The sequence below is a fragment of the Phasianus colchicus genome, chromosome 10, assembly GCF_987193195.1.
Source record: "Phasianus colchicus chromosome 10, bPhaCol1.hap1.1, whole genome shotgun sequence".
Classification (NCBI taxonomy): Eukaryota; Metazoa; Chordata; class Aves; order Galliformes; family Phasianidae; genus Phasianus; species Phasianus colchicus.
Window position 1 is genome coordinate 14,578,672 of NC_143445.1, and position 27,480 is coordinate 14,606,151.

At 42.1% G+C, this 27,480-nt stretch overlaps 2 protein-coding genes across 2 annotated transcripts in view; one reads left to right on the forward strand and one right to left on the reverse strand.

The window, feature by feature from the left end:
- OSTN (osteocrin) overlaps positions 1 to 9,789 on the reverse strand; it is an 84,007-nt gene extending 74,218 nt beyond the window's left edge. The window contains exon 1 of the mRNA XM_031603410.2: positions 9,724 to 9,789. The gene's annotated coding sequence lies outside the window, so the exon portion shown is untranslated. The remainder of the gene's footprint in view (positions 1 to 9,723) is intronic.
- On the forward strand, positions 767 to 25,064 carry GMNC (geminin coiled-coil domain containing). The gene is made up of 8 exons (XM_090147784.1): positions 767 to 772; positions 1,048 to 1,065; positions 11,284 to 11,395; positions 17,336 to 17,784; positions 19,977 to 20,358; positions 20,438 to 20,523; positions 21,789 to 21,905; positions 22,825 to 25,064. Exons 1-8 carry the CDS (start codon positions 767 to 769, stop codon positions 23,452 to 23,454), a joined length of 1,800 nt encoding a protein of 599 aa, XP_090003910.1. The 3' UTR covers positions 23,455 to 25,064.
- Positions 25,065 to 27,480: the final 2,416 nt, after the last annotated feature.

Consider the following 27,480-nt stretch of genomic DNA (forward strand, 5'->3'; position numbering starts at 1 on the left):
AGGAGAGGAATTTGTGAAGTCGGTAGTCCATATGGCTGGCAGTGAGTTAATCTGCGTCTAAGCAGCAGGTAGCATGAGCCAGGCTGTCTGTTGGGGTTGTTAGTAACCTAGGGGCAGATCATGGAACAGCAGGGAAGAGGATAAACTCAGCCTACAAATACAGTGAGGAATGTGGCAGGAAATTATTTTTGAAAACATATTCAGAAGCATAATAGCAACAATCAGACAGTCAGACTTTGTGTATGAAACCTATCTGGACTTGGAGCATACAACAGAAGTGCATACAACAGTGAGATAAAACATATTAGGTATATGTATGTGTGTGTGTTCATATATATAAAAATACATTACACGTATAAAAATGAGAAGTATGTGCACACCAACAGAGAATATTGAGACAAACATAGCTTTACCCTACAATTTTATTTTATTACATCAACATCAAAGAAAAGCTAGAATGGCAGAAACTGAAAGGTTCAGTTAATAAGGGAAATTTATAAAAGGAAAAACTGATGAAAAAACTTGCCACAGATTATAAGAACTGCAGAGGAGAAAGCCTTTGCAATCCCAGTACAGAGTGGGTAGAAAGTAACACATCTTACTTAGCCAAGAATCAGGGAGCACAGAGAGACACATAACCTAAGATAACCTACAGCACGTTTGTAGGACAGACTAAACTGAGAAGTAAATCTAATGACATTTTCCAATTTAATATTATTTTCAAAATGTCACTCAATAATTTTGTTAAGTTTTGTCACCATTCGCGATGAAGGTGAGGCAGAAAATTATTATCCAGGTTGGAACATCCTATTTTATTCAGCTTTGTAACTCATCACAGGCAAAACCCCAGATAACATTAGCCCTCCAGCTATCAGCACCTTTAGGATGAGAAGTGGCAAACACTGATCAAACTAAGCAACATGACACTGGAGAGCTTTACAACCATTCCTTATTTTGAAGAGAAGAGAAAGTTAGTCAATTAGTCTTTATGAATAATACATAAAGGTTCTAAGGGGCCATTCAGCTCCATAACCTCTCCTTCCACAGCCAGAAGTGGATGCCCAGGTAAGAAAGAAAGAGCAAGGCAATGCTTCCCCACAACTCACTAAATACAAGCTATCTGCAGCTCAGCAACTTCTAGAATTGTTGCCTTTGTATTTAGTACCAGTGATTAGTGCATTAGTAAGGTTTCTATTTCAGCTTCAGCAAAGAACAGCCCTCTTACCTGACCCTAACAAATTACAAGACAGTTTAACACACAGGGAGATACTCAAAACTTCCCATCATGAGTGAAATCTATTCCTCCCTGAACTTAAGCACCAGAACAAATCAAACATGACAGATGTCATTTGTATTACATATTAGTGCACTACAGGAAAGCCACAGCCGCCAGCAAAATGTGCTTTATAAAAATCTCCAGCACAGGCTGTGTAGTTAATAGAAAAAAAAGAAAGCACTACTTTACCCAATAATTCTGACATCCTCTGCATCCACTCAAAAATATACAAGTTTTTCCTCAAGTGGAAAATTTTTGAAACTCAGGAACAGAAAAAAAAAAGCATGCTCTTTCAAACAGTAAAAGTAAATATCATATAAGTTATTAAGTATACAAAATCTGAAAGCAGATGTTTCCATCTCAGTTGATCGCTAAAACAATGTTCAGGTCCAAACAAAGCCATGCCGTAAGGATGTTTTGAAAGATGCAACATTCCTTGGAAATTAATACCTGTCCCCAAAATTGGAAGATGACAGCAAAAGGGAAGAGCTTCGTGGAGATGATAAATGGACTTTGAAGGGGCATAAGCCAAATCTTAAGAGAGAAAAGCATATCAACATAAGTGTCAAATAAACTCAAGAGTGTATGACAAAGAGCCCCACAGCAGACCTACAGTTAGGAACTGACTGTATTTGTGGCAAACAGAAGGAAAAAAAAGATTCAGTGGCTGGGCAGAAGAACTGCATGCTACTGCTCTCTGGATAATCTCTGATCTCTACCAAGTTTTAAGGGTGTTTGTCCTGGCATAGAAAAGCTACATCAGGGATCCTGCCATAACTCAGTCATTTCTCCTTCATTCAGAAGTTCTGTTGAGTGAGAAAAAAATCTTATTACACATATCCTCACAAAATGCAAAAAGAGACAGTCTGTAGTGGATGACAGCTGGAGTAAAAGGAGTAGATTGATGTCTTTGCACTTTCAGTCCTACCAACTACAGGGCAGTGCCACATCCTTCACTGCCACATCCTTCACTGCCACAGCCCTGCCACAGATATCAGTGGCCCTAGTGATGCAAGTCTCAAGAGCAGCGTACCTCAGTAGCTAATTGGCACAAGTGCACACTGTCTGGGCTGCAGGTGAACATAACCTTTTTTCTTTCACCTCCTCCTCAGTCCCACAGCTAATGAGTCCCCAGAAGACTACATGTAAGTACCATCTGGATTTTAAGCTGCATCTGGGATTCAGAGCAAATAAACTGCTGTTGAACACTCTTTGCCTCCAAAGAGTTTTCAGTCCTCCATTAGCTGTTTTTCTCCACCTCTTCAGGTTCGGAGGTTCTACACAGACCTGTTCCTTCACATAACCTTCACAGCTTGCTACCTTTTATTTGTGCTATTTATTCAATCCTCCTCCAATTTTGTCCCAGGTTTGAAAAGTGATCTCAATGATGCCAGCTCTCACAGATCACAAATACTGCCATGTTGGTGTTAAATTCAATGCATGACTTCTTCTAACCCTTAGGCTCATGTATGAGAAAATTCCTTCCTCACCTTCTGCATTCACTTCTTGCCTTTAACTCTCAGGTCCTCCAACAGAGCAAAATACTTTTCTGCACTGAGATCCACTTGTCTTGGAAGTAAGAAGAAGAAAAAGGAGAAAAAGGTCCCTCAGAGGGCTGGCAGTGACTCTTTGTGTGCTGGTCCTGGTATTACTCAGGTGCACACAAGCAGCATGCGGGCAGAGTTTGATCTTGTAGGTAAGTGATTTTGTTAGGTATCTCTGTTGACCAGCTGGCACTGCCCAAACAGTGAAAACACACTTCCACACCAAGAGCTCAGCTCCCATCTCTGATGGTCCAGCAGTGCTTTACATTGCTCAATTCTTTAAAGAACAAATGAAAAACTGTCAAGGTAATAGAAGTTTTTGTGTATGCTAATTATAGCACACAAAAACACATTGTTTGTGTCCAACAGTGGGTCACACTGTTGTTACAAAGCTTTTGTAACTCTACTAATGCCTTTAATATAAGCTCCTATTAATTGTATACTCAACTTAATTCCTAAGCTCAGTGCTACTGGATTGCACTAGCCCGGCAGCTAACTGTAATTACAGCATGCTTACGGTGTGCTTAACCTGCATTTATAAAGAGCATTAATTCTCTGATTCTGTTTTAATTTGGTGTGGGATTGACAGACATGCTTTTGACTCTTTTCCACAGAACTGATCTAGCAGCAGCCAGGTAAATACACTGTGCTATCCAGCTCATATGACTCACTACTGCTTTGAAAGAAGGTGACACAGTAGTTCACCCTCCTTAGGATAGCTGGAACTACACCATCCTTCTAGCACCCTGCAAGCTGTCTTTCTTGTTATAATACCAGTTCATTAGAAATCTTTATTTCTAGAACAGCTACCTGTTAAAAGGCATGGCTAGAAGCCCAAGGAAGAAAAGAGCTCATATGACTACTACAGCTGCTGAAGACTTCAAAATAGAGTGTTTCCCTAATCAAGAAGTTTCACAGTCCCAGGCCACTACTATTTCAGCAATTCTAGAAACCAGAGGGAGAAAAATATTTCCTTTACTGCTTCAGAACAGTTGTGGACGTATTCAGCTGTGTCAGCAGATGACTGTAGATCAAATGCAAACATCATTTTGCATGTTTGTTTTCCAAGCCTGTATTGAAAAAAAAACAACTCATAGAACCACTGATAAAATCCAGCGTGTTGCATAAATCTGGAGAGAAGCCAACATCACTCTTATTCAGTTGGCTCTCAGCCCATACAAATTGCCATTTTTGAATGACATACAGATCTTCCTGGTGCTATTGCTATGAATTATAATAGGATCAGAGCACAAGTTACTTGTGTGTTATAAAGGACAAGATGAAGGTGGACCACACAGGACCACGAACTGTTGAAGCCTTAGGATGACATCTGTGGATTGGCTGCATCCACCACCATCTTCACATCCCCAGCACACTCCAACTAGCAGGTAGCTCCTGCCTACAAAGTTCTCCCAGCTAACAAGTTGTCTTTGCAGCATGTCTTCATTTAGCTTTTTTTTTTTTTCCTCTTCTTTTTTCCCCCCTTCTGGTTGTTCAGGAAAGTAATAAATAATAACTACAGAAAGTCTTTTAGAGACACCAGAAAGATCAATGGACACAATACCTGGAAAGAGGAAAAAGCAACATACTGTTTGCCATGAAGAAGGTAAGATTTAAGGAAAGAACTCAATATGGAAAAGGTTGCCGAAAGAGGATTGATTTTATTTCCAAGAAGTACAGAACATGAAGCAATGGACTTCAATTGCTAAAAGGATGGTTTAAGTAAAGCATCAGGAAGAACTGCCACAGAGGTGTGGTGAGGAACTGAAATTGGTTAGCTAAGGAACTTCCATTCTCCTGCATTTTAGGAACTAGCTAGACAAATACCTGTCAGGCACAGCTTAAGTAGAAATAGCCTATTTTAGGGCATCTAGACAGGTCTAATGACCTCCCAGGATCTCTTACAGATATCTTTTGTAAGATTCTTTTAAGCTTTGTATTATTTTCTTTGTATGTCTGCCTATTTCTCTGTTATTAGCCCTTTCTTTGGCAAAAAAATAAAATAAAATGGCAACATATGTCCTTTTTATAAAACTTAAAGCCAAAATAAAGTGTTTCTCTCATTCATCCTCTGAAAAGAATGCACATAAAAAGGCTTCCATTTTTTTCCATGTAACTACACTGACATATATTTACGCACAAAATGCTGAATTCTATAAAAACGGATCCTTTTTGCAAAATGTTAGGTTCTCAACAAAAACCTCATCCCTTTAGAACACATTTTTTCAGCAGGCTTTTTCGATTGTTTGTTTGATTTCACTTTTCACAAGGAAAAAAAAGTAACTTTCCGGCTTGATATAATGATTGCTGTTTTCCTTTCATGATTCCGTTTTGTTACTTCCTGCAGTAAACTCCCCATTAGAAAGCCATTTCGATTTCTGAACTTTGTAAAGATGAAAGAAAACATAAAGGCAGCAAAAATACGAGGGCTAAAAATGTTTATATTGCATACAGAGCAATTGTTCATGCATCCATGCTCACATGTAATACACACCAACAATATCTCACCTTTATAGATTCATAACCTGCTTAATCTCTATTTAACTAAAACCAAACAGGGAAGCCCTCTGTCCCCAGATGCTGCCCTGCCTTTATCCCAACAAGCGAGCTGCGGGCTTCTCTGTGTATGTGATTATTGCTGTGCAATTCTTTGCCTTTCTCTCTGGGCCGTTTTCTTTATGCAGGATGACTCATTAGCCTTTATCCCCGGCAGGGAGCTGACATCCAATTAACTAGCTGACGGTCCTCTAGTGGCTCCCACTAGTCCTGTAAGGCTCTGTTTACAAACACAGGCTGTTGCCCCCATAAGGGAGGGGAAGCTGAAAGTCCCCCTGCCAGGCCAGTTTGTTCAAAATCTTTAGAGCCCTTTAAACAATACCTTTGTACGTTAAAGATCGGACATATTGCTTGCAGCAGGATGCAAGTCATCCTAATGACTACATCTGTGTTAAGTGGGAAAGGGAGCAGCAATTGGTGTCAAAACAGGAGTGTTGTGACATGGCAGCTGCTTAGATTAGGGTTTCAGCCGGGAAGCCAAAGAAAGTTAAGAGACAGGGAAACAGTGAATTCTGTCAGAGAGTGCACCTAAGAATTCTGCCTGTAGTGATGTAAAGCTCTCTCATAAAAAGAAATGGGTAAGAAGCTACAGCTGTAGCGACACTTGCTCAACATCTGGACAAAGAGACAAGTCATTTTATTAACTCATGTAGTACAGAAGCTTTGAGTCTGACTCTTGAATAGGAACTCTTTACTACTTGCATCGAACGCAGGCTTTCTCTTTCTAAGGACTGACAACATAGTTTTTCTGCCTTTCATCTGTTGCTGGCACTAGTCCTGCTCACATTTTCCTTTTCAGCCAACTTCAGAGACTATAAGGTGCCTATAAAACTATGATAGCTGATTCCCAATTTCTGTTTGATGCCAGCTAAACTGTATAGAATTCCTACTCAGATGTAATTTGTCTGTCACAGTAACTTCAAAAAGAAGTCAGAAAAGCTTCTTCTAAAACAGCAGCAGGGATATCTCCCTGGCAGCAAGTTTGAAATTGGACTTCATATTCAAACATTTCTAAGTATCATACAGGATTTTTGGATCATTATTTAAATCCTAATCTTTATCCCCAGCTCCCTTTCTGAGTTAGGCACAAAATCTCTTACTGATCCAAACCCTTTCAAACCTGAGCTCAATTCCTTTCAATATTCATGAACATTGCCTGATCTCTTGAAATATCCTGCACTTGTTACAAATCAAAGCAGTGGCTGTTTTTCCACAGTGAGCAATGCTGAAACCACCTTGAAAAGGTCTCTACTGTTCCTCTCTGCTTCACTGAGTAAAGAATCAAAGAGAAATGGATTCTGAGAGAAACAGGCAAGCATCAAGTCGCAGTTTTGATTTCCTCCAAAGGTGCTTTGCACCATGCACACACACTAATAAGGTGTTACACCAGGCTTAAGTGCTATTTCATGTGGATCTCTCCCGCACACTATTGGAGCAATACAAATGAGAATTATTGAGAATACGAGGCTGAACATTTAGTCTCAGTTCTTTGTCTAATATACATCACAACAGACAAGCTGATATAGCAATCTTCATAAGTAGTAACTGTTGCTGTTTGGTTACAATTGAAGGCAAAGCTTTCTGTCAGAGAAACTCCCTATAAGCAAATACAAAGCAAGGCTTTGGTCAGAAATCCACTGTAAGAACAGCTTTAATAGCTTAAGAATTTATTCCTCCATTTCCTCTAGAGGACTTAAGAAGAGATTAACATCACAGCATCCTGAATCCATAGTGCAAGCCACATTAGAGCTTCCAGCCTGCAGCAGTACTGTCAGCCAGATGAGCTCTAACTACCTTCAGAAGCCACACAAGTTTATTCAGCGGCTTCTCACATTCTGGTTCTCAACTTATTGGCAGCATCCTCTTGAAGTCAGTGATAAGAAATTGTTGAGGCACGGGGATTTATTTAGCCCCATAACTTTCTGCCTTAACAGTGCCGTGTCACCCCAGGCTGGGGTCCAGCTGCCATTTGTTCTGAGCAAGAATCCTGTCTGGTCCTGTGAAGAACAGAACTAGATTCAGTACTTCAGATGCAGCTTCACCACTGTCTAGCAGAGGTGACTAGGCCACCTGACCTTGCTAATGTACTCCAGTGTACAGATAGCCTCCACTGCCTGCCTGCTTCTGTTCTGTCTAGTCACATATAACCGGTTTGTTGGCTATGTGAAATCATTCGTCCTAGGAGTTCTTTCTGCTGCCAAACAGCAAAATTGCTAAGTTCCTATCCTCAGCATTTCCAGTCAGGAAAACTATACCAATCCTTAAACTGTTTTAACCCCAGTACGATCCAGTCAGCAACAAGCCTGCACTTCCTGGAGACCATGCACACCCATGAGAAAAAAAAAAAAATAGATTCTAAGTACATTGATCTGAATCCTGTGGCACAGCTCAATTCACTTGTAGAAGACCAACAGATGCACAGGAAGAAACATCCTCTTCCCTCCTTGGTGATAACTGTTCCCACTAAATACTCTCCTGTGTCCAAGTTACTCAACGAAGACATTGAAATTCACCTTGATAAACTTCCTAAGTTCTGTGCATCTCCCTCCTTCTTCCTCTACCGGTCACTTCTCTAAATTTCCGTCTAGTTAATTTCATACTGAGCACTGAAAATCTGCAAGATTTTCTCAGACATCCCTTGTCACCTTTTGTAGGAACACTCAGTGGTAAGTCCGTGGGTAAAAAGCTGACATCTGTGCAGCAGCTCACAGGCTGCAATTTCAGGTATAGCATGTGTTGCACCTTGAACTACCGTCTCATTTCAGCCCCCACCATTGAGACCAATTAAGCACAGAGCATGCAAGGAGCCGACCGAGTGTCGCGTGCTGACTATAACCACAAGGACTTAGAGGCCAGAAATCTGTTATTACCAAGCTGTTCCTGACAGCAGCATGCTGCCTCCTAACAAAAAAGCCAGATTAGGATCAATCAAGTCTCCCTCTGGCTTGCCAGTGGGACTTTGGACCACAACTTCCACCCAAAACTTTCCTCTTCTGCTTCTGAGCACCTAGCCAGCCCCAGGCTAACAAGGTGTCTGCTGAGTCAAGCATGAGCTGAACCATATGCTCATAATTAGTTAACTTCTTGCTTTGTTGCTTAGAGGCTCTACCAATAAATCAGCGACAGCCCGTAGTGGCCTTAGGAGATCCAATGAGCCAGCCCCAGCCAGCAGGCACTCCTCCCTGCCACATGGGCGACCAGCCATATTTCATTCCAGCTGTGGCATTGTGCAGTGAATTAACTTTACCCTCAATTTAAAAAGCCAGCATGAAATCAAGAGACTTGAGAAAAAGAATAGAGAAAGAAAGAGAGAAAGAAAGAAAGAGGAAAGGGTAGGAGGAGAGGGAAAATCTTAGCAGGTCAACTCAACAAAAGACTAGTGAGGAACAGCCTACAGAGATGGCCTTGCTTAACCCATTGCTGGAAGGCTGCCTGTTAGTAGCACCCTGACTTTCAAAGCCATTCTGTCTTACTGCCCAGTGCTGTGATTGAAGGTTTATTGTTAGACACTGAAGGGGAGGGACTCAGTGATATCATTTGTTTCTAAACCAGTTAAACACAATGTTAAGCAGTAGCTCAGAGAGTAAGTAAAGTGGAACTAGAGCCAACAGCACCAGTGTGAGACAGACTGGGTGGATATGGTTTAGTGAGAACCATTGGTGATAGGTGGATGGTTGGACTGGATGATCTTGAAGGTCTTTTCCAACCTCAGTGTTTCTGTGATTCTGTGATTCTGTGAAACATCATCAGGAGGTGAGTATGCTGTACATAACATTGTGTTCAACTTGGTTCTCGAGTACACAGTCACACGATTAGGGTATATCTTACAAACAACTGAATTTCCAGCAGCCTACACAGCAGCTCAATGCTCCAGTCTGAACCTCAGGAGATCACTAATGCTTTCATCTTCCTGTACTGAACATGTAACTGAAACTAAGTTCCTGTTTGCATTGCTCCCATTAGCAACTTGTACTTGGTAAGAGATGCACTTGATGCTGAAAGACAGAGGAAGTGCCTCAAAAACCACCCTTTCCTTTTTTGCCCAGTTTAGAAAGTCTTTGGGAGATAGAACTCCTCAGTTGCCTGTGCACATCTAGAAACTCTCCTCTCCACAGCACAGGACTTCTGCCCCTATGCAAATTCAGGAACTGGCACTCTCTCAGCTACGCTCAGAACCTGACACATCCAAGCTAGAGTGGCTTCATATTGACATATAATTCTGCTGTTTTCTGCCTTTTGAACATCAGAGGGGAGCATCAATTTAAACCTTAGCTCCACAACCCCGCTACTAAAACCTCACTTTCAAAGATTGCAACAGGATCAACTGATCTTCTGAAATGCACTTACAAGGTGAGAAGTGGTTGTGATGTTGCTACCTCCTGATCTTCCTCCAATTTATCATCTCAAGAAGCCACTCGGCTGGTTACCTGGTTATCATCTCTTCTATGCTGACAAATCCAGGAGTGCTTCTGGCCACAAAGCCACAGGCATGCATCAAATCTCCTCCATCACTGACACACCTGAATTAAAGCCAAACAGAACTACGTTATTCCAAAAAAGATTGCATTTTAAAAATTTGCAATAGTTAAAAGTCAAGATCCCATAAAACGCAAGTAGATAAAGAGGCTTCCTGGTCTTTTTGTTTCACTTTAAATACCTGCATGAAATACACACTTCAGAACATAAAGAACATAACCTTAGAAATCAAGTCTGCAGAATCTGAATACACATCCCCATACTACATCCATACTTTCTTGTTATTACTTTCCACACTAGAGATGTTTCATTATAAGAAATAATTGCATTTACACAATCACCTAAGAATGTCTGCATTATAGGTCTTATAGTTGTTATAAAAATAAATAAACAAAAAACACCACACTTCTAATATTTGAACCTGGGGAAATTCAATCATAATAGACAAAAACAAAACAAGAAAAAAAAAAACAACTTTAAAGTTTGTCTCAAGACTCAGGTAGTTTGACTTATGCTATTTGACACTACATGGACAATACTCATTTAGTACCAAAAAAGCTTTTTTTTCCTTTTGTTTAAAAAATGGGCTGACAGCACTATTGCTCCATTAATGTCATTAGATAAAATTAACCAATTCTTTTGAATTTGGAAAATGCTGTTAAACAACGTGACTGTTTGTGACATATATATACACATATCCAGAGCCAGACTTATTAATGGATATAATCTGTTGCAAAATCGCATTCAGTGAATAAATGAAAGACAACTGCACAGTGTTCCAAGCCTGTCTCAAGAATAAAGTCACTTTTCTCCTTGCTCTAGTATTTGGGACTATCAGAACTCTCCTACGCAGCCTCATCTGAGGCAGTGGGTGAGCAGAACCTTATGTTTTTGTAGTCCTCAGTTTCCCCCTCAAGACTTAAATCGACTTGCAAGAACCTGAGCAAAGATTCCCTCATGTACCCCACTGAACAAGCTCGACCTGCACATGCAGGACCAGAGAAGGGATGCTAGCAAGCCCTCTAGTGTCCACATACTGCACATTTCTATTAAACATCACCGTGCAGAGGTGCACGATGACCAAAACATTTTCAGCAACAAGTTACCCTCCTCATTCACAGTATATATTCAATATGGTTCTTGAAAATTAAAATACCTGCACTTGCAGAGGGATATTCATCAGTAGAATATCTAAAATAGCATCTTCTTCATGACATATTTTGTTCTAAATTGGTACACAAAAAAATACAGTGGACTGCTGAAGGCTATCAAAAAGTCCTCAGAACCAACAGTGATGAAGCTCTACAGAAACAAGGACTCATTTTCTGAAAGCTGTGCCTTAGAGAAACCACTGGGTTTTCTACACAAGCCCTACATTTGCAGTTCTTACTGCAAGCCACAGTCTCTTTTGACACTACACCCCTTTTGCAGAATGAAGAAGCAATAGACCTGGAGGGTGACATGCTGACACTGAAAAGTATCACATCAGACAAACTTGCTGTTTTTCAAATAACAACACTCCTTTCCAACCGTAAGAGGGAAAGTTAGCTAAAGCTGACCTGACAAACAAGGATCCTAGCGTGCACATTTGGAAACTGCTGAGCTTCAGTGTTACCTGTGAATGGCAGATCAGTTACTGGTGTTGTGTGGCTGGCAAGGGGTCTCAATTCTGACTGACCAGGAAGAAATAGAAAAATAAGACAAAAAAGAGCCCACTAGAGCCTCCAGGTAACTCTAATAGCTGCCATTTAAGTTTCCCTTCCTTCTAGTCCTATCGAGAGACTGTGGCATAAGAACTTTGAGCCAGATGTCCCTTCTCCAAAGCCTCCTCTGTAGCACCTTACTAACTTTGTTTCTTTCTCTTCTGTACTATTACAGTTTGCAATAGAATTGTGCAAGTGTAAAATTACAGTAAAGCATTGATCAATCCTGCTCACTCATCCAGGGGCAGTTAAAACCAAAGATTTCTCTTGTTTCTTATGCACTCGGAGGTCTTTTTACATCGCTTTGGCACTGTAAAAGGCTGCCAAGTGGACGCAAGCCTCCCCCCTGCCCCTTTCAACTCCAGGACAGCATAAAGTATAACCGTATGAAAAATCCTGTTAGCAGAAATTCTGCTGCACATCATTGCTGCAAGGGAGCTCACACTGCCACCGAAGTGTAGAAACTTTTCCTTAAAATGAAATTTCAGCAAAAATTCAGAGGAGAAAACAGCTCTGATGTGTTTGGAATGGAATTCTTCTTTTAAAAAGCTTTGGTATTTGGAAGACATTTACTCTTTTAATCCATTATATCAAAATCATTGACAAAATCACAATGAAACATTTTGTTCCTTCTTAAAAACAAAAACCAGTGAGGAAAAAAAAAATCTTTCACAGAGAATTAAAAAGCATTCAGGTTTCATTCCAACGAGCTGGGCGTCAGGACCTTAGCATTCTTTGAGAAAAGAGATTATTGTCTCCAGCCAGCTCTGGTGTAAGCCTATAAAATCCTCTGCCAATCTTTTAGATGAATTACCAGCCAGCTAATTCCTTTTCATCACCAGTTCATCGAACACTACCTGCACGGACTAGGAGCTGGAGGGTTTATGTATACGGACAGAGCTGCTTTACTAGAACGTCTCCCTAGTGACTTTCTGTTTTAACTCAGCCTTTGAATAGCATGCACAAAAACCCTGACATCTTTCTCAGCTTGTGACAACAACATCCTTCACCTTCTGACCCCCAACACATTTCCACACATCCTAAGACCTTTCATCCATTATTGATTAGGACAGGCAATGCTATACAGCTCTGCAATGAAGAGATGCCCTCACATATATTTACTCAGATCAGAGACCTCTGCCAAGCCTCCCAGTCGTCAGCCAAGAATGGAAAGTGCCCTGCACTACACCCAAAGAGAGATGGAGGGGAGCCAGACTGCCAACTCCGAGCACCAGCCGAGAGGAAAAGCAGTACTAAATAGGTGAAGCCCAGCACATAGGTACTGGAAGCACAGTGCACACTAGACAGCTCACAGACCAGGTCATGAAGCAGGCAGATGCACACACCAGCAGCTGATTACACACAGCTCCATTCAACTCTGCTTCTGGTCCCATGAAAATTCATTCCACTGCATGAAACCCATGAGCTAAGCTCTTCTGGCAGATCTCCCTGCAAAAATAGTTTGACTTCAATACAAAACACCATGGAGAAAAACATGGCTTTCAGCACACCGTTGTTTCACTCATAACACTCAGCAGTTTCACCAAAATGGTGATGGTCAACCCTCATAATGCAGTCATGAGAAGCTGTCATATTGATCTTCATTTAACCATGGGTCTACCTCAGTGCACTTGTTTACACTGCAGACTCACCACTCTGTGATGAAGAGGTTACTTAGCTGCAACATGGCAACTCAGTTCAGTGGTAATCTCTGGCTAGAGAAAAATAAATATGCTAGTAGTATGCTGCTGCTGCCATGCCAGGAGGCTTCAGTTCGAAAACCACATCAGGGTTGATGCTAAAACTCCCATATAGTCCCAAAAATTCAGCAAAAATGTTTGCTGTTTAAAATTAACATTGACTTATGGAGCCCTTGGTAATAGCCAAGAACAAAGGGATTCATTTGGCCGTGGGCTACACGAGTACATTTTTAATTACACTAATATAACACCTAAGCAGACACACTATTCCCAACTGACAGATGAGGAACTGAAACACAAAGATGCAGAGAATTACTTGAGTTAACATGCCTATAGAAAACGACATCACTGCAGTGTCCTCCTGTGACAGAATATCTACAAGAAAATTACAGAATGAAAAGTTTCTTTTTATTATCATGATGCTCTGACATTCAACAACAATGTACAGCAGTGAATTACACAAACATCTCATGCTGCCTAAAAACAGCACTGTTTTCATTTCATCTTTCCATTTCAAGGGATAATTCTTCACTCCTGAATCTGGAGATACAATGGACTGAAATCTAGAGGGCTGTGAAAAAATATGGTCACTCACACCGAGGAAAAATGAGATCTAACTGGAAGAGGTGTGCTGCTTCACAGATGATCAGGAAAACAGAAAAATGATTACAGAGAATCAGACAAAATCAACATAGATTACTGTTTAGAAGCACATCAAGATGGCAGACACACAGGATGAAAAAGAACCACATAACACATAATCCAAAAATGGCAGGGGAGACATAAATCCCTATGAATAAATTTAGATTGGAAGTCAGAGTAATATTTTGAACTGCCAAGGAGTAAGATGTAGTACCAGTGTCGTAAGAGAAAACTTGTGAGGGTTTTTTCATGAACTGACTGTGTAATGAAAGCAGGAAATGGGACAAAATGACTCATAAGTCCCTTCCAGTTCTGGTTCATCACAGTTTGTTACCCATGGTTCAAGTAATGGAACTTCTATCCCTTTTAAAAACAACAGTTACATCCATAGGAGAGAACCAAGATGAGCTGTTAACAGAAGATGCAGGAATACTTGTGCACACAACACCAGGCACACAGATATCACTCAATTATTTAAACACACTGATTACGTACTTCATCTACAAAGATATTCTTATGCATAAGAAGCATATTACCTTGTATAAAAGTTTCGTGTTTTGGGGGTAAATCTGAAGTATGGCTACAAATCCACAGAAGTCTATTTTTACAAGATAGTGTGATACGGTGGTAATGTGATTTTCCACTTCAAAATTAAGCATGTTCAATAAAGAACATCCCTTCAACATCCTAGTGTCTGCATTGGGTGATAATGAGTTCCTTGCACTGCTGCTGTTCAGAGGATAATGGGGAAGATGACTGCAAACTTGGAGGCATATAATCTCCTCAGCACCTTAAACACTCTAAGACACTTTCTAAAAGACCACAAATATCACAGCAACCATTCAAGATGAAATGAAAGTGACAGATACGCATCTGTTTTTTCATTGTTTAAATGCAACCCATCAAATAATATCCATTATTCAAGTTAAGATTCCATATTATCATAATGTTACCCTTTTTCCATGTTGCTCCTAAAACAGATCTTATTTCATTAGAAGAGTAAAAAAACAGTCCTTTTTAGAACACAGCAAACTAAACACTGGTAATGCCAAATTCACTTCTGGAGATCCTTCAGGAATAAATCTCATCCAAAATGCATCAGAGAACAGGGAAACCCAATCATAGATGCCTAAATATACTGTGTGCCTTCATTTCCAACAAGATAGTTTTGAAGCCACCACAAGAATGACAACAGGATAGCACAGATTTATCCATCAACTCATTACCCTTACTGTAAGAAAATCCAGGATTAACTACACATAAACTGTTATGGTTTTTAGAGCCCTGAAGTTACCTTTTGAATTTGATTGCTTCCAAGTATGTGTGAAATGCCACAGTACTAGACAGTATCAAAGTAGAAGAGCTGAGTCCAATAGCACCGAGGGCTCAGTCTGACAAACTGCTCAGTCTGACAAACTGCATTTGCAGCAAATGAAGACCACAGGTGGATATAGTTCCAGTTGACAGTAATTTCCAAACAGGTCACTCATGTGAGACAGTGATGGAAAACAAAGCTCAGCCTAAAATGTATCAGCAAGAAATAAAAGATTTACCGATGCTTTTTTCTAAAATTAAATAGCAGACAGATTAATTTTGGTTACTCATCTGAAAAACAGGTTAACATCAGCTGAAACACCTTTTGAGATGGGTTCCTGTGGTGTATATACAACAGAAAAATTATAAAAGAGCCTGCCTTATCTGACCTAAAAAACATAGGAAAAGACAGTATGGGGCAGCACTCTGCAAAGACATCAAGGACAAACACTACAGAGAGAGGAGAACTGCCTAAACTAAAGCAAGATATTGGTACAAGGACAAAAGGGATTATATCTGCTATGAATACATTCAGACTGGAAACTAGAAAGCATCTAGCTGTCAGAGCTCAGAAAGTATGGTGTAGCCTCTCAGCGGGAATAACATAAGGAAACAAACCTAATTAGTTTTAAGAGCAGGACTGGAAAGTTCACGAAAGTAAACAGTGGGGGATTGGATTTGGGAAGTGCATTTTAGGCTTGTGCTCCTGAAGGAAGACTGATCAGAAAATAATCAGAACCTTTATCTGAATAAATTTCCATTAAAAAGCATTCTTGCAAATTAGGCTCAACAGGCTTAATTAATCACCTAATTGAACCTTTAGTTCAAAACAGGAAAGATGCGTGCAAATGCCAAATAACTCTAGTACCTGACTATCTGATCAATACCTGGGCATATTATGTCAGCCCTTATTTTGCTGCTGATAGACTAATCATTCCTAAGAGTGATGAGAAGCACTGTAGCAGCAATTTGACAAAATAAATGAAGGGGATTTGGAGTGAGTCTGCACATCTGTGCAGGTGTTAGCATGAAAAGTAACACACAGAGAGGTGAGTCTGGTATAAAAGCTGACTTCAACTATATGCAAATATTCTTTTTCTTCTCTTTACCATCTCTTCTGGAAGCCAGTTGACAATGATCCAAATGTAATTTTGTAGCCATTTCTACATAAAAATGAGTCACATAATAAAGATCCCAGGAGGATTACTTTCATCATTATAATAAGAAAAATCATAAAATTTAAAGAACATAGTAGATATTAAAACCAATAAGCATATCTCTACTGAATCCAACAGTAATACTGAAGTCTTCATAAATGTTTCATCCTTGAACTTTATTTGCAACTGCAGTGCAAGATTAACTACAACAAGCAGTAAGAGCCATGAAAGCAAGCAGCTGTCTCAAACAGTAAAAGAATTAGCAAGCAATTGTTATTGGGTCTTGTTTTATACAATATATTTATGTGTAACTGCTACCATGACCTAAAGCTTTTCTATCATCATTTGTGACACCCACACACCAGCCCGCAAAATTAGCTTTTTTCCTTTTAGACCAACTGCATTTGCCTTTTCTGACAGGAAGTCAGTCATAAGTTATGTTTCCAAACCTATGGGAACTTGGGCTCTGTTTTGGTGTCTTTTACCCATGTACCATCCCTAATTCTCAGGCTCAGGCATGGAAACCACAGTGCAGGGACTCAAAAAGAATTAGCTGAGCAGAGAAAGAAAAGCCAACAGTAAAAACCAATATGATGCCAGCTCTACAGATGCAACAATGGGGTGACCACAGGTTTGCTTCATACCTCATTTTCAAAGAGAGTGTCCATACTCCTCGCCCCACTTCTCAGAAGCAAACAGCATGCCTGAGCATAAGCTTCTGCCAAGAGGAAGCAGAGACAGAGCCACCAGCACCGTGCCAGGAAAACGGCCATCCAGCAGCAGCTGTGGACCAGTAGCACCTGTCCCCACACCCACAAAGCAGGAAGGAAATTCTGTATCTGTTGGTCTGCTTTGGGGCAGCCTGCGACTAAAAGAATGACCAGGGAGTCTACAGGGGACAAGCCTTATGCAGGAACACCCACTCCATCATATTCCCACTGCAGATTCCTCTCCACCTGCCCCTCAGGGCCAGACGTTGCCCTCAAGCCGCGTGCAGACGCCAAGAGCGGCCCACGTGGAGGCACCAAGAGCCGCGCCCAAGCAGGGAACTCAGAAACGCCCCCCGCTGTGCTGGCGCCTAGTGATGACGTCACTAGGACCGATCGCCTCCCCCAATGGCCGGGCCCGGCGCTCGCGTGCCTCCAGAGCCGTCCCAAGATGGCCGCTGTCTCTGGCGGCCTGAGGCCGAGGCTGCGGCGTCTAAAGGGGCTGCTGGAGCCAGGGAGGCCCCCATGGGGCCTTAGTGCCTCAAGAAGCGCTTCTAAGGAGCTTGCTGTCCTCTCCAGCCCTTCCTGGGGCTGCCCGGATCAGGCCTTCTCCTGTTGGGTGCCCACGGCCTTGGGGCTGTGGTTTCTCTTCGCTTTGCCCACTGCCTGCAGGCCCTTTCTGGCCTGGGGATCACAGTCCTCGCCTGAGGTGGGGAAGCCTTCGCTTCCACAGTGCTCTAGGAGGCCTCCAAGGTGTCCTAATAGGGGGCGAAGGGAATAAAACACACTAAGAACGGTAGTGCAGAACTTTGATGCCCGTTGAAAGCATTTTATAGACATTGTGTTCCTTGCTAGAGTCCTTCCAGCCAAGCAGGAGAGGTGTTGGCACCCAAAGAGTGTGGGATATTGTAGTAGTTACTGAATGTATTGAATGCAGAGCTGGAGTTTGGAAAGCTGTTGTAGCCAGGTGACCAGAGGCCGGGTGTGGTGTGGCTCTGGAGCATGAGCCCTTTATAAAATATCTCAGTTGGAAGAAAACATAATCAAGGGAGGTGATGGCAGTGATTTAATTTGGCATTGCTGCCAGTTTACCTTGGGCAGCAACCTAGGAAAGTATGCCAGTAAGAAAAGAATGGTTGACAAGCGGCCCTCTTGGTTTTTATTGTCCCTGAGCCTTGCTCATACGGTAACAGCACCAAGCATCCTCTGGGGGGGAATGAAAAGCCATCCCATATGCCAGCCTGGCCTGCTTTTGGCTCAGCCTCACCGTTGACTGGCTGCAGATTGTATCCTCAAGCAGGTTGGGTTACCTCCCTTCAATAGCTCTAGCCATGACAGAAGCAGGATCTCGACTGACCAACTGCTCTGCTGGTAGCTTTATTCACACCAGCCCCTGTGCAGACTATCCTCAGATTTTGTTTTGTTTTTGTTGTTGTTGTTGTTGTTTCCCCTGGGACAATTTCAAGCCTATTTATGGATTTTGATTGTCATGGAATTGAGTCAGTTCTAAACAGACTGTGTATGCGGACAATCTTTCTCTTTCATACACCCGCATATGACTTTTGCCACATTATAGTTGTGATAGTAAATTTTACACCATTTATACTGCATTTTTATCCTGAGGTTTCCTCCAGGAAGCCTGGGGCTTAACAGCAAACTGATTTCCTAAAAAGTGAGACTGTTTCAGGAGCCTGTCATTGCAGACTGTGTTGTTCTGAAATCTACACTTTCTTCCTCATCAGAACTGCTCACAGAGCTGCTTGGATCACGTTTGCTTCTACACAGCCCTGGGAAGCCATGGAAAACCCACTCCCTTAGCCAGACATGCTGGTCAAACTTGCTTCTTCCTGCTGTATTTTACAGCTGCAAGCAAAGCTTTAAAATCAAGCAAATCAAATCAAAATTAACAAACAAACAAACAACAACAACAAAAAAAAAAACCCACAAACACAACAACAGCAAACACCAACAGCCCTGCTCTGAATATGTGGGATGCTTCCCAGGATCCCTGCTCATTTCCCAGAGTGAAACAGACACACCAGCTCAGTGCTGTCCTGAAGTGTGTGAAGGCTTTTTTCCTTCTCTCCTTCTTTTCTTTTCCCTCCTTCCTTGTGTTGATTTGTGGGACCAGAATGACTTTGATTTCAGCAAGTTTGCTGTTTATTCACGTCACAAGTTTGACAGCTTTGCACCAAATCAGATTGCTGGGTTTCAGGAGAGCTCTGAGGCGTCACTGGGAGCTCCTTTAGATTAAACTCGCCTCCTCGGTCTCCCCCCTCTCCCCCTCCTTCAGAGCCATTTAAACCTCGCTGGGGCTTTAAACGTACTCCCAAGACCTGCATTTCATTCTACCACTAACATGGTAAGTGCTCTTTGCATTTCTCTCGACCTGGAGGCAGAAAAGGAGCAGCTGGTCTCTTTGCCTTGGGGGCTTGCAGGAGGTTTTGTGCCTTCTGAGATGGAGAAGGAAGACGGCTCTCCACCACCTGCAAGAGCAATCTCTGCTGCTGTGCCTCCCCTTGGATGAGCAGTTTCCCCTCTCGAGGCTCCAGGCTCCGCCGTTGCTTTTCAGAGATTCAGATCGTGCTTATTTGAAAGAGGGAAGGGGGGTGACTCAAGAAACAACCCCAGGCTCTGCTACTGTGCAGTCTGGGACTCCTGCAGAACTGCGGGGGCAGAGTAGAGCAAGCAGCCTGGAGGTGACTGCTAACATTGTGCAGCTTTAGAGCCGAATCGATCCCTCGAGGTGGGAGGAAAAGACTGGCCAAGAACAGGCTAGCTCCTCTCCTCCTCTAACTCGGTCGGGACCGTAATATTTCCCAAGGGATCACAGGAAACTCAGCCCTCTTCTCGGCACACCACTGCCCGGAGCCCCTCTACCGCGGTGCCCAGCGGCGGTAGCGGGTGGCTGCGGAGCGCTGCCAGCGGGAGGGGGGCGAGCAGGCGGCCGGCTCCCGGAGCGGCACACGGGGCTCCCTGCGCCGGGCACCTGAGCGAACCACAGCCGGCACGGGGGGAAGCGCCGGGGCAGGGCTGACACCGCCTCCCTCCCACCCCGGTACGCGCAGAGGACGGGGACTCAGCCGCCGGCCGCCCCATCACTACGACCCTTTGCTTCCGCAGAGCAGCAGCCGGCCCTGCCCGGAGCCGGACTTCCTCGGGGGCCAGGGCTGCGCTCGCCCCTGGCCCGTCCTCGCCGGGGTTTCCAAGGAGACGTGGGCCGCCGTCTGCGCCGCGGGGCCGCCCGAGCACGGCCAGGGCCGGCGGGAGGAGCGGCCGCCGGGTAAGTGCGCGCTGGCGGGGGGCGAGTGGTCCAGCCCCGGCCGGCCGGAGCGGACTAACCCCGCTCTGCTGTCGCCCAGGCCGGCTCTTCGCCCCCCAGCTCGTTGGCCAGGAGGAGGCGTGGCGGGGAGACCAGCTGTCCTCCCAGCTCTACAGGAACAAGCAGGTAACGGCCCCGCTCCCTGAAGGGCAGTGGCAGACAGGGCTTTTTCTGCTTTCGGGCGTTTTTTGGTCTTTTCTTGACGTGAGCGTCCCCCCCCGTGTCATTCCACGAAGCCAGAATGGGATTCCTGTACGTCTCTCCCTTCGTACAGCATCTTGGCACTGCAGAAGCTCAGGGACACGGCTGGGGAAGCTCTGATGTAGCAGAACCTTTACTGTTAGTTAGAAATATGTTATCTATGTCTTCCTGAACCCACGATTACTGTCATGGGACATGGCTCCCCAGAATCACCTACTCACGTGAAGGATCTATCATTTTAATCAGCAAGCATTTCCTTGTTATTTTCCCTCTTTTCTTTGCAAATCACATTAAGCAGCAGAATGATACTGGCCCGTTCCAGATGAAGAATCTCAGAAAGATCATTCTGATGAGATACTTGGGATTGTATTTTGATACAATGAAGCTGATGGAAACTTTTATACTATCTTTAAGGTTCCTGTAATCAAACCCTTGTTAGGGTGCTTTCTTTGGTTCTACCTCAATCATTTAAATTATCACCCTGTGGTCAGCAGGGATCCATCACTGGAGGTCGTTAGTCCTCCTAACAGAGTTTCCAGAGCAGTGGTCAGGAAGCAGAAGTCTCTGCAAAGACTCATTCTCTGTTAGGGCTCTGCAAATAAAACATACTTATTCAGTTCTTGTGACCAGGTGTTACCTCAGCTCTGTATATGTACTTCATTTGGCATTGTGGTGTCCAGGATTGAAGGAATACCTCAGTAGCACTTCACTGTAAAGAATGGCAGTTGCATCTTTTTTCTGCATCCAAGCCCTATCAATTGTTTGCCTGCAGCTCCATCTCCTTTCCCCCACCAACCAACTACAGAGTGGAGTGAAAGGGATGTAAAGAGATGCTTACTGCATCTCAGGAGGAGATCTGGTAACTGCTGTTTTGACCGTTATGGTTTCTGACTGTTCACCTGTAATTCTTTTCTGCTGTTATTCTGCACTTAGTCTTTTTTTTTTTTTTTTTTTTTAATAAATTCCTTCCCAGAGTAATCTTTTCAAACACTTGATAAAGAATAAAAGAAGTCAAAAGTGAAAACTCAACAGTCATGCCACTTAGATTAACAGAGGCAAGAGGCTTAAGGGGATGGGTTGAGTTCACAAAGCAAACACCCTGTTCATCAAATCCAAGCAGCCTGTACCATAGGGCAATTGCTATTAAGTTACAGAGTCAACACCTATTCATCAGTATCTCTATTCCACAGCTTCAAGATACTTTGCTTCAGAAGGAAGAGGAACTTGCTAGGTTACATGAAGAAAATAATAACCTCCGACAATACCTGAATTCTGCCCTGGTTAAGTGTTTAGAAGAAAAAGCTAAGGTATTGTGTTCAGAGCTGTTGTATAGACATGTGCAAAAGAAACAAATTGAATAGATACATGCCATTAAAAAACATGGAAGGTCTAGGAGTGCAGACAGCCTGCCTTGTGAGATCCTATTAGGTTCAAACCATGCAGACAGTATAGCCCATAGCATGGTTAAGTTTAGGTTGTAAGTAGAGGAAAGTAACAGTATTATGTCCCAAATCTGTTTTTTCAGTGAAAAGTTCGAATTGGAATGTATCAAAATATTTCTTGAATTTGCCTGCTTTGTCAGTAACCCCTTCTGAAAAGCTTTTTCTTTTTCTTTTTTTTTTAACATTTTAGGTGATTTATGTTCTATGATTTTTTTCTGTCACCTTCCAATGATACATTTTATTTGCATGAGAACACTGATCCTCTTAAAAAACAAACAAACAACACCTACTCCAGACTTTCCTGTGAAAAGAGACTCTTAAAGTTATAGCAGCTGCAGCTCCACGTGCTCCCTGGCCAAGATCACACCTGCCCCAGCATGACTTACCTCAGCATCCTCCCTCTTTGTCAGGCTGCCATGTTCCCCCCCCAACACCCCACTCACCTGCCAAATGCTGCTGGCAGCACCAACACAGAAGCACAGCACAGCCAGGTGGGAGCTCTTGTTTCACACCTTACTGAGTGAGAATGCAATCAAAGAACAGGCCTTACTGACATTGTCAAATTCTTCTCTTATAGAGACTGTGTTGTTGCAGAGGCTGTAAGGACAAAATAATTAGTTCGTATCCATACGTCTAAGGAGGAAGGGTGGAAGAAAGTATCTTTTACAGAGACAGTAGTAACTGTCTTACCTATCTAACATTAGAGGTCAGAATTATGTCGTTTACTGTTAATTAGAAAAATTAGCTTTTAACCTCTCTCCATCTTTTAATTTATTTTTAATAGAAAGTGCTATCCTGCCACAGCCAAAAAACCTCTGCTATTCTCAAAAACACCAAAAGGAGATTAAAAGAGGACTACTGCTTTGCTCTTCAAGAAACTCCTCATGCTTCTAAAGCTAGAAGGAACCTCTTTGATGAATTCACTGCCTGTGAAGAGCAAGCCAGCCATGCTGTGGACAGCTGGGTCTTGGAGACTTTAGGATTAAAAGATGTCAACACCATTGATGAATCTTCAGCTAACTACAGTGCCTTGACTTCAGACCTTGGAAGAGACACATACTGCCTTGGCCCTGGTGAAGGCATCAACTATGACCACAGTGAAGCAGTAGCAGCAGCATACAGCTGCAGCCACATGCCTCCAGCTAACAGCAATCATCCGTGCAGTGAGGACCCTTCCTTCCTTTCTCAGTTTCCTTCAGCACCACACACCTCCTCACCAGAGCCAAGCATTTCCTCCCTTCCAGCCTATTTGACTAACAGTTTGTCACCTAACAAAACAGAAGTGGCCTTCACAACATTTCTAAGTCCTCACTGCAATGTGAGAACACACACCTTCCAACAAGGACAAGCTTTTGTGCGCAGAGAAGATGATGGAGGATGGAGATTCACCTGGGTGCCCAAACAGGCTGAATAAGGCACCTGTGTCAAGGGTCAGCCACAAGGGATGTAGGAAACAGACACTTCATCTTGTGCTCGAGACAAGTTCAGCCAGCAGAAAGAAGTCCTTCTGGGTTCTGTTAAATGCTGCTTTTATACACATGCTCATTATTCCCTCCCAGATCTTCACAGGTGTAGCTCCAGATCACAGTGGGACACGCATCTGCCCCACATATGTACAGGACATACTTCTCTTGTGTCTGTGTTGAGAAGCATGCTTTTTTCTTGCATTGTGTTTTTTCTATCATCAGCTATTCCTTGTTAACTGATGATTATCAGCGCTGACTACTTTTAGCACTGATGATTGCTCCCACATTCATCAAAGTGGAAGGGATTGGAGAATACACTTTGAAACAGCATCTCTCTGACATTCACAGATGACAAAAATGACATAAATCTCTGGCTGAAGATCAGCAGTGTCTGAGTGATATGGGTCTCTCTTAGCTACGTAAATTGCCTTGGATTAAGGCAACCTGTGCATTTTTGTTTGTATGTTACATTAGATTGACCTACTCACAGTCACATGGTGCTGTCATTTTTTGAGGGCACTTCAGAAAAAGATTAAGACTTGCTTCTATTGCCTGGAGGCTACATAATTGCAAGTGATTCATCAAATTTAGATTTTCCTTTGCTGTGATTAAAAGTGTTTATTATGTTTTAAAGGTCTTTTATCTGCCAGATAAAAGGAGTTTAAGAAGTTAGAGCCCCATTTCTCACTAGCTTAAGCTACTGAACAAGAACTAGATTTGGAGATGCAGTTGGAATAGTGACATCACCACCACCAGCCAAGTCCCTAGCCCATTATATTTGTGACAGACATTTTCTCATCTATCCTTAATGCACACACAGAGCACTTTTGCAAAGGATGCATTCCCCTCAGCTGCACCATCCCACTAGTCTTTTCACCAATTTTCTTCCCCATTCACCAGCTTAATACTGGATGCTTTCATAGAAAGAAGCCACTCCTGGCTTCAAAAGTGCTTTGTACAGCTTCATTTGATCTATTTTGCACTTTTGAAACCAGAGGTTTTGTTTCTAGGGAACAACTTGTTTACTTTTTTGTCCTGATTTATGAGATCATACAGAGATTTACCTGAAGTCAACCTCAGCCCAGAGTTAGGACTGTTTCCTCTTTCCACTGTATCTTTCATGCTTCCTGTGGGAAATGTTTACATTTCTCCTAGCTTGGGGAGGCAGTATCACGTAGTGGTTAGTGTTTGGAAACTACAAGCTTCAGCACCATTTCTTACCTCTCTCTCTCTTACTGTCAGGTAGTAGTGACAGGCAGGCATAGCTAAGATTATGGCTGCCTTAATGATTCTTTAAAACCTCTGGCAAGAAGGTGCTCCAGCAGTGTGCAGGACTTTTTTTATTTTTCTAAGTACTACTAATTATATGAAGTCAACTGACATGAAGTAAGTTCACTGGTAATGTTTCATATTACCTTTGTTTTCTGCTATATAGTATTTTGATATTTAAGTATTGGAAATGAAGGGAGCAGTTTGATTATTCTGGCCTTCAGAACAGCCCCAGTAAGGAAGAACTTACATAAGTTAAAAATAACCACATGTGGACATTTCCTTCCAGTGGGCTTTTTTTTTTTCCTATAGAGAACTAGGTATTTTATTTTTGAAGGATAACACTATCTCTCGTGCCTTAGAATTGCACTATTTGGGATTCTCCATGTAGTGGTTTCCCAAAAGACTTAAATAACTGTATTTCTCTATAGTTACTTTGAAAGCTGTTGTGGGAGTCTGCCCTATGCCAATTTGAAAGTATTGATTGTAGGCAGTATTGCACTGAAATAAAAATACCACCACTACATATGGAATAAATACAGTAATTTGTTCTGGGCTTTTGTTGTAGTCAGTAAAAAATGTGGCCAACTGATAAATCTGGTCAGACAAGACCACTGTTTTTATAGTACTTTTCTGTATTCAAATGGAAGCAAAAGAAAAAACTGTCCTACAAACAGCTAATTTCTTTCTCAAGGCAATTATTTTCTACTATTCTTCTTGCCTTACTTTATAAGGTAGCATTGAAGAAAATGTTTGACACTGGAGTTTGAAAATGTTCCCTAGAAAATGCCTGACCTTGACTTGAATAAGTGATGAGAAACCATGTTTTGCGCAGTGATGTGGTATGAACAGCACATAGCAAATAGAAGTGTGACCAGAGAATTAACCTCAACATAGCTGTAGATACCATGTCTTCCAGAGCAGCTGTAAAATTTACTTGAGAAAGTTCTATGTATTTTAATGCTACTGGATACTATTGCTGTTGTGTTTGAATGCTATCAGTCAATAGCAGTAGCAAATACATTATTTGTTTTGTCTGCAAACTTTTAATCAGGTTTTGTTTTCTCTAAAGAGAGAAAATATTTCTCCATTTGACATTTCCTTTCCACATTTTTCAGATCACTTCATTTGAAAACTTCTGCAAAGAACCAGCTCAAAGCTGTCAGATCTTTGATACAATCCCAAGTAGGGTTTCAGTGAAAGCAAACAATTCTTGTACCTGTAGAGCATTTTGTAAAAAGATGTCTATTTGCTATAACAAGAGGACCAGCCTATAGATGTAAGAACATAGTTCAGTGAATTATGTACCTGAGTGCATCCTCTTCGTTTGCTGTGAGCTCCTGAGTTTTGCTCAGAATAAAGGTATAGATCTTGTGGCAAGGATTTCTGTCTGAGCTTGGTCTACTGGAGCTCATCTGGGCAGAGAGTTCCATAGTGCTGCTCCTTGTTTGCACATACAAACTCAAAGTTCTGGTTTGGACAGCTGGGTGAGAAAAGGTGTCTGTCATCTGCTCCATGGGAACAGTACTGCCGATTGCTATAGTAGAAGGAACATGCTGGAAAGGAAACAAAAGACACACAAGCAAATATAGGGTTATTTTTTCTTTTCCCATAGCAGCATCATTTTTTGAGCAGTGCAAAGAAGCCAATGCACAATAAACAAGTCAGCCCCCAGATGAGTACTGAAATTCTTTTGCTTTTTTATTACTCTATAAGCAGAGTGGATTCTGATATCAGCTGTGGTATACCTGTTTGGTTTTGTGCTTTGATTTCCACACAATGGAACAGTTCATAACAGTTTAACAAGAAAACATTATTCTTGCTGCTGCAAATGTGAGAAGTTCCTTCTTGCCTAGGAGCAGCTTCAGGCATGTAAGTGTCTAGGATGGAGAAGCCTGACTGGGAGGTTCTTTGGACAGTGGTGAACTTCATTATCTGTAAATATCCATTTTGTATTAACATATTTGTTTTATTTTTTTATTTGAAGTTCATTTATTTTCTGAATGTAATGTGCAGCTGCACCATTTAAAACAACCCACGTTTTTACGAATGTATGCTAATAGTAACAGAATTTAATTTAACACTCAATGTTTTGATTTTTGTGATTGAAAAGCACTGTGATTATCTGTAAACATCAATTTTACCTGCGTCATTAAGTTATGCCTAATAAAACTCCAAATAATGTCTAATTGATGCATATCTGCCCACACCTTCACACTTAAGCATCTGTTAAACAGAAGACCTGTTGCTCACACTGCACAACATAGCACCTACCACTTACATGGCTCTGTAGAGGACTGAGAGGGACCTTTACTTCCTGATAACAAGTGCCCACAAAAAAAAAAAAGGATCATGATACAATAGAGGTTAACATACAACAACCATGCATATGCCAGGTTCAGTCTGGGCTTGCACAGTGCATTTTGGTGATCCATCACTGTTTTGACTCAAGTAGATTCCATACTACAAAGTGACTAAGGCAGAGGGAAGCACTGTGATTTTCTTCTTTTGCTTTTGCAGCATCAGACCATCACTTAATAGACCTGTACCTTCTTTCCTAGTCAGTTGAGCACTGTGATCAAGGGTGACCTGATTCGTCATAGTACTCTGCGTACTCTTGCTTTTGATTGTGCAGTGTTCTGCAGAATTATAAAGTAGTACTGAGGTGTGATGTAAAGAGACTGAAGATGAAAGAAAAGCATGAG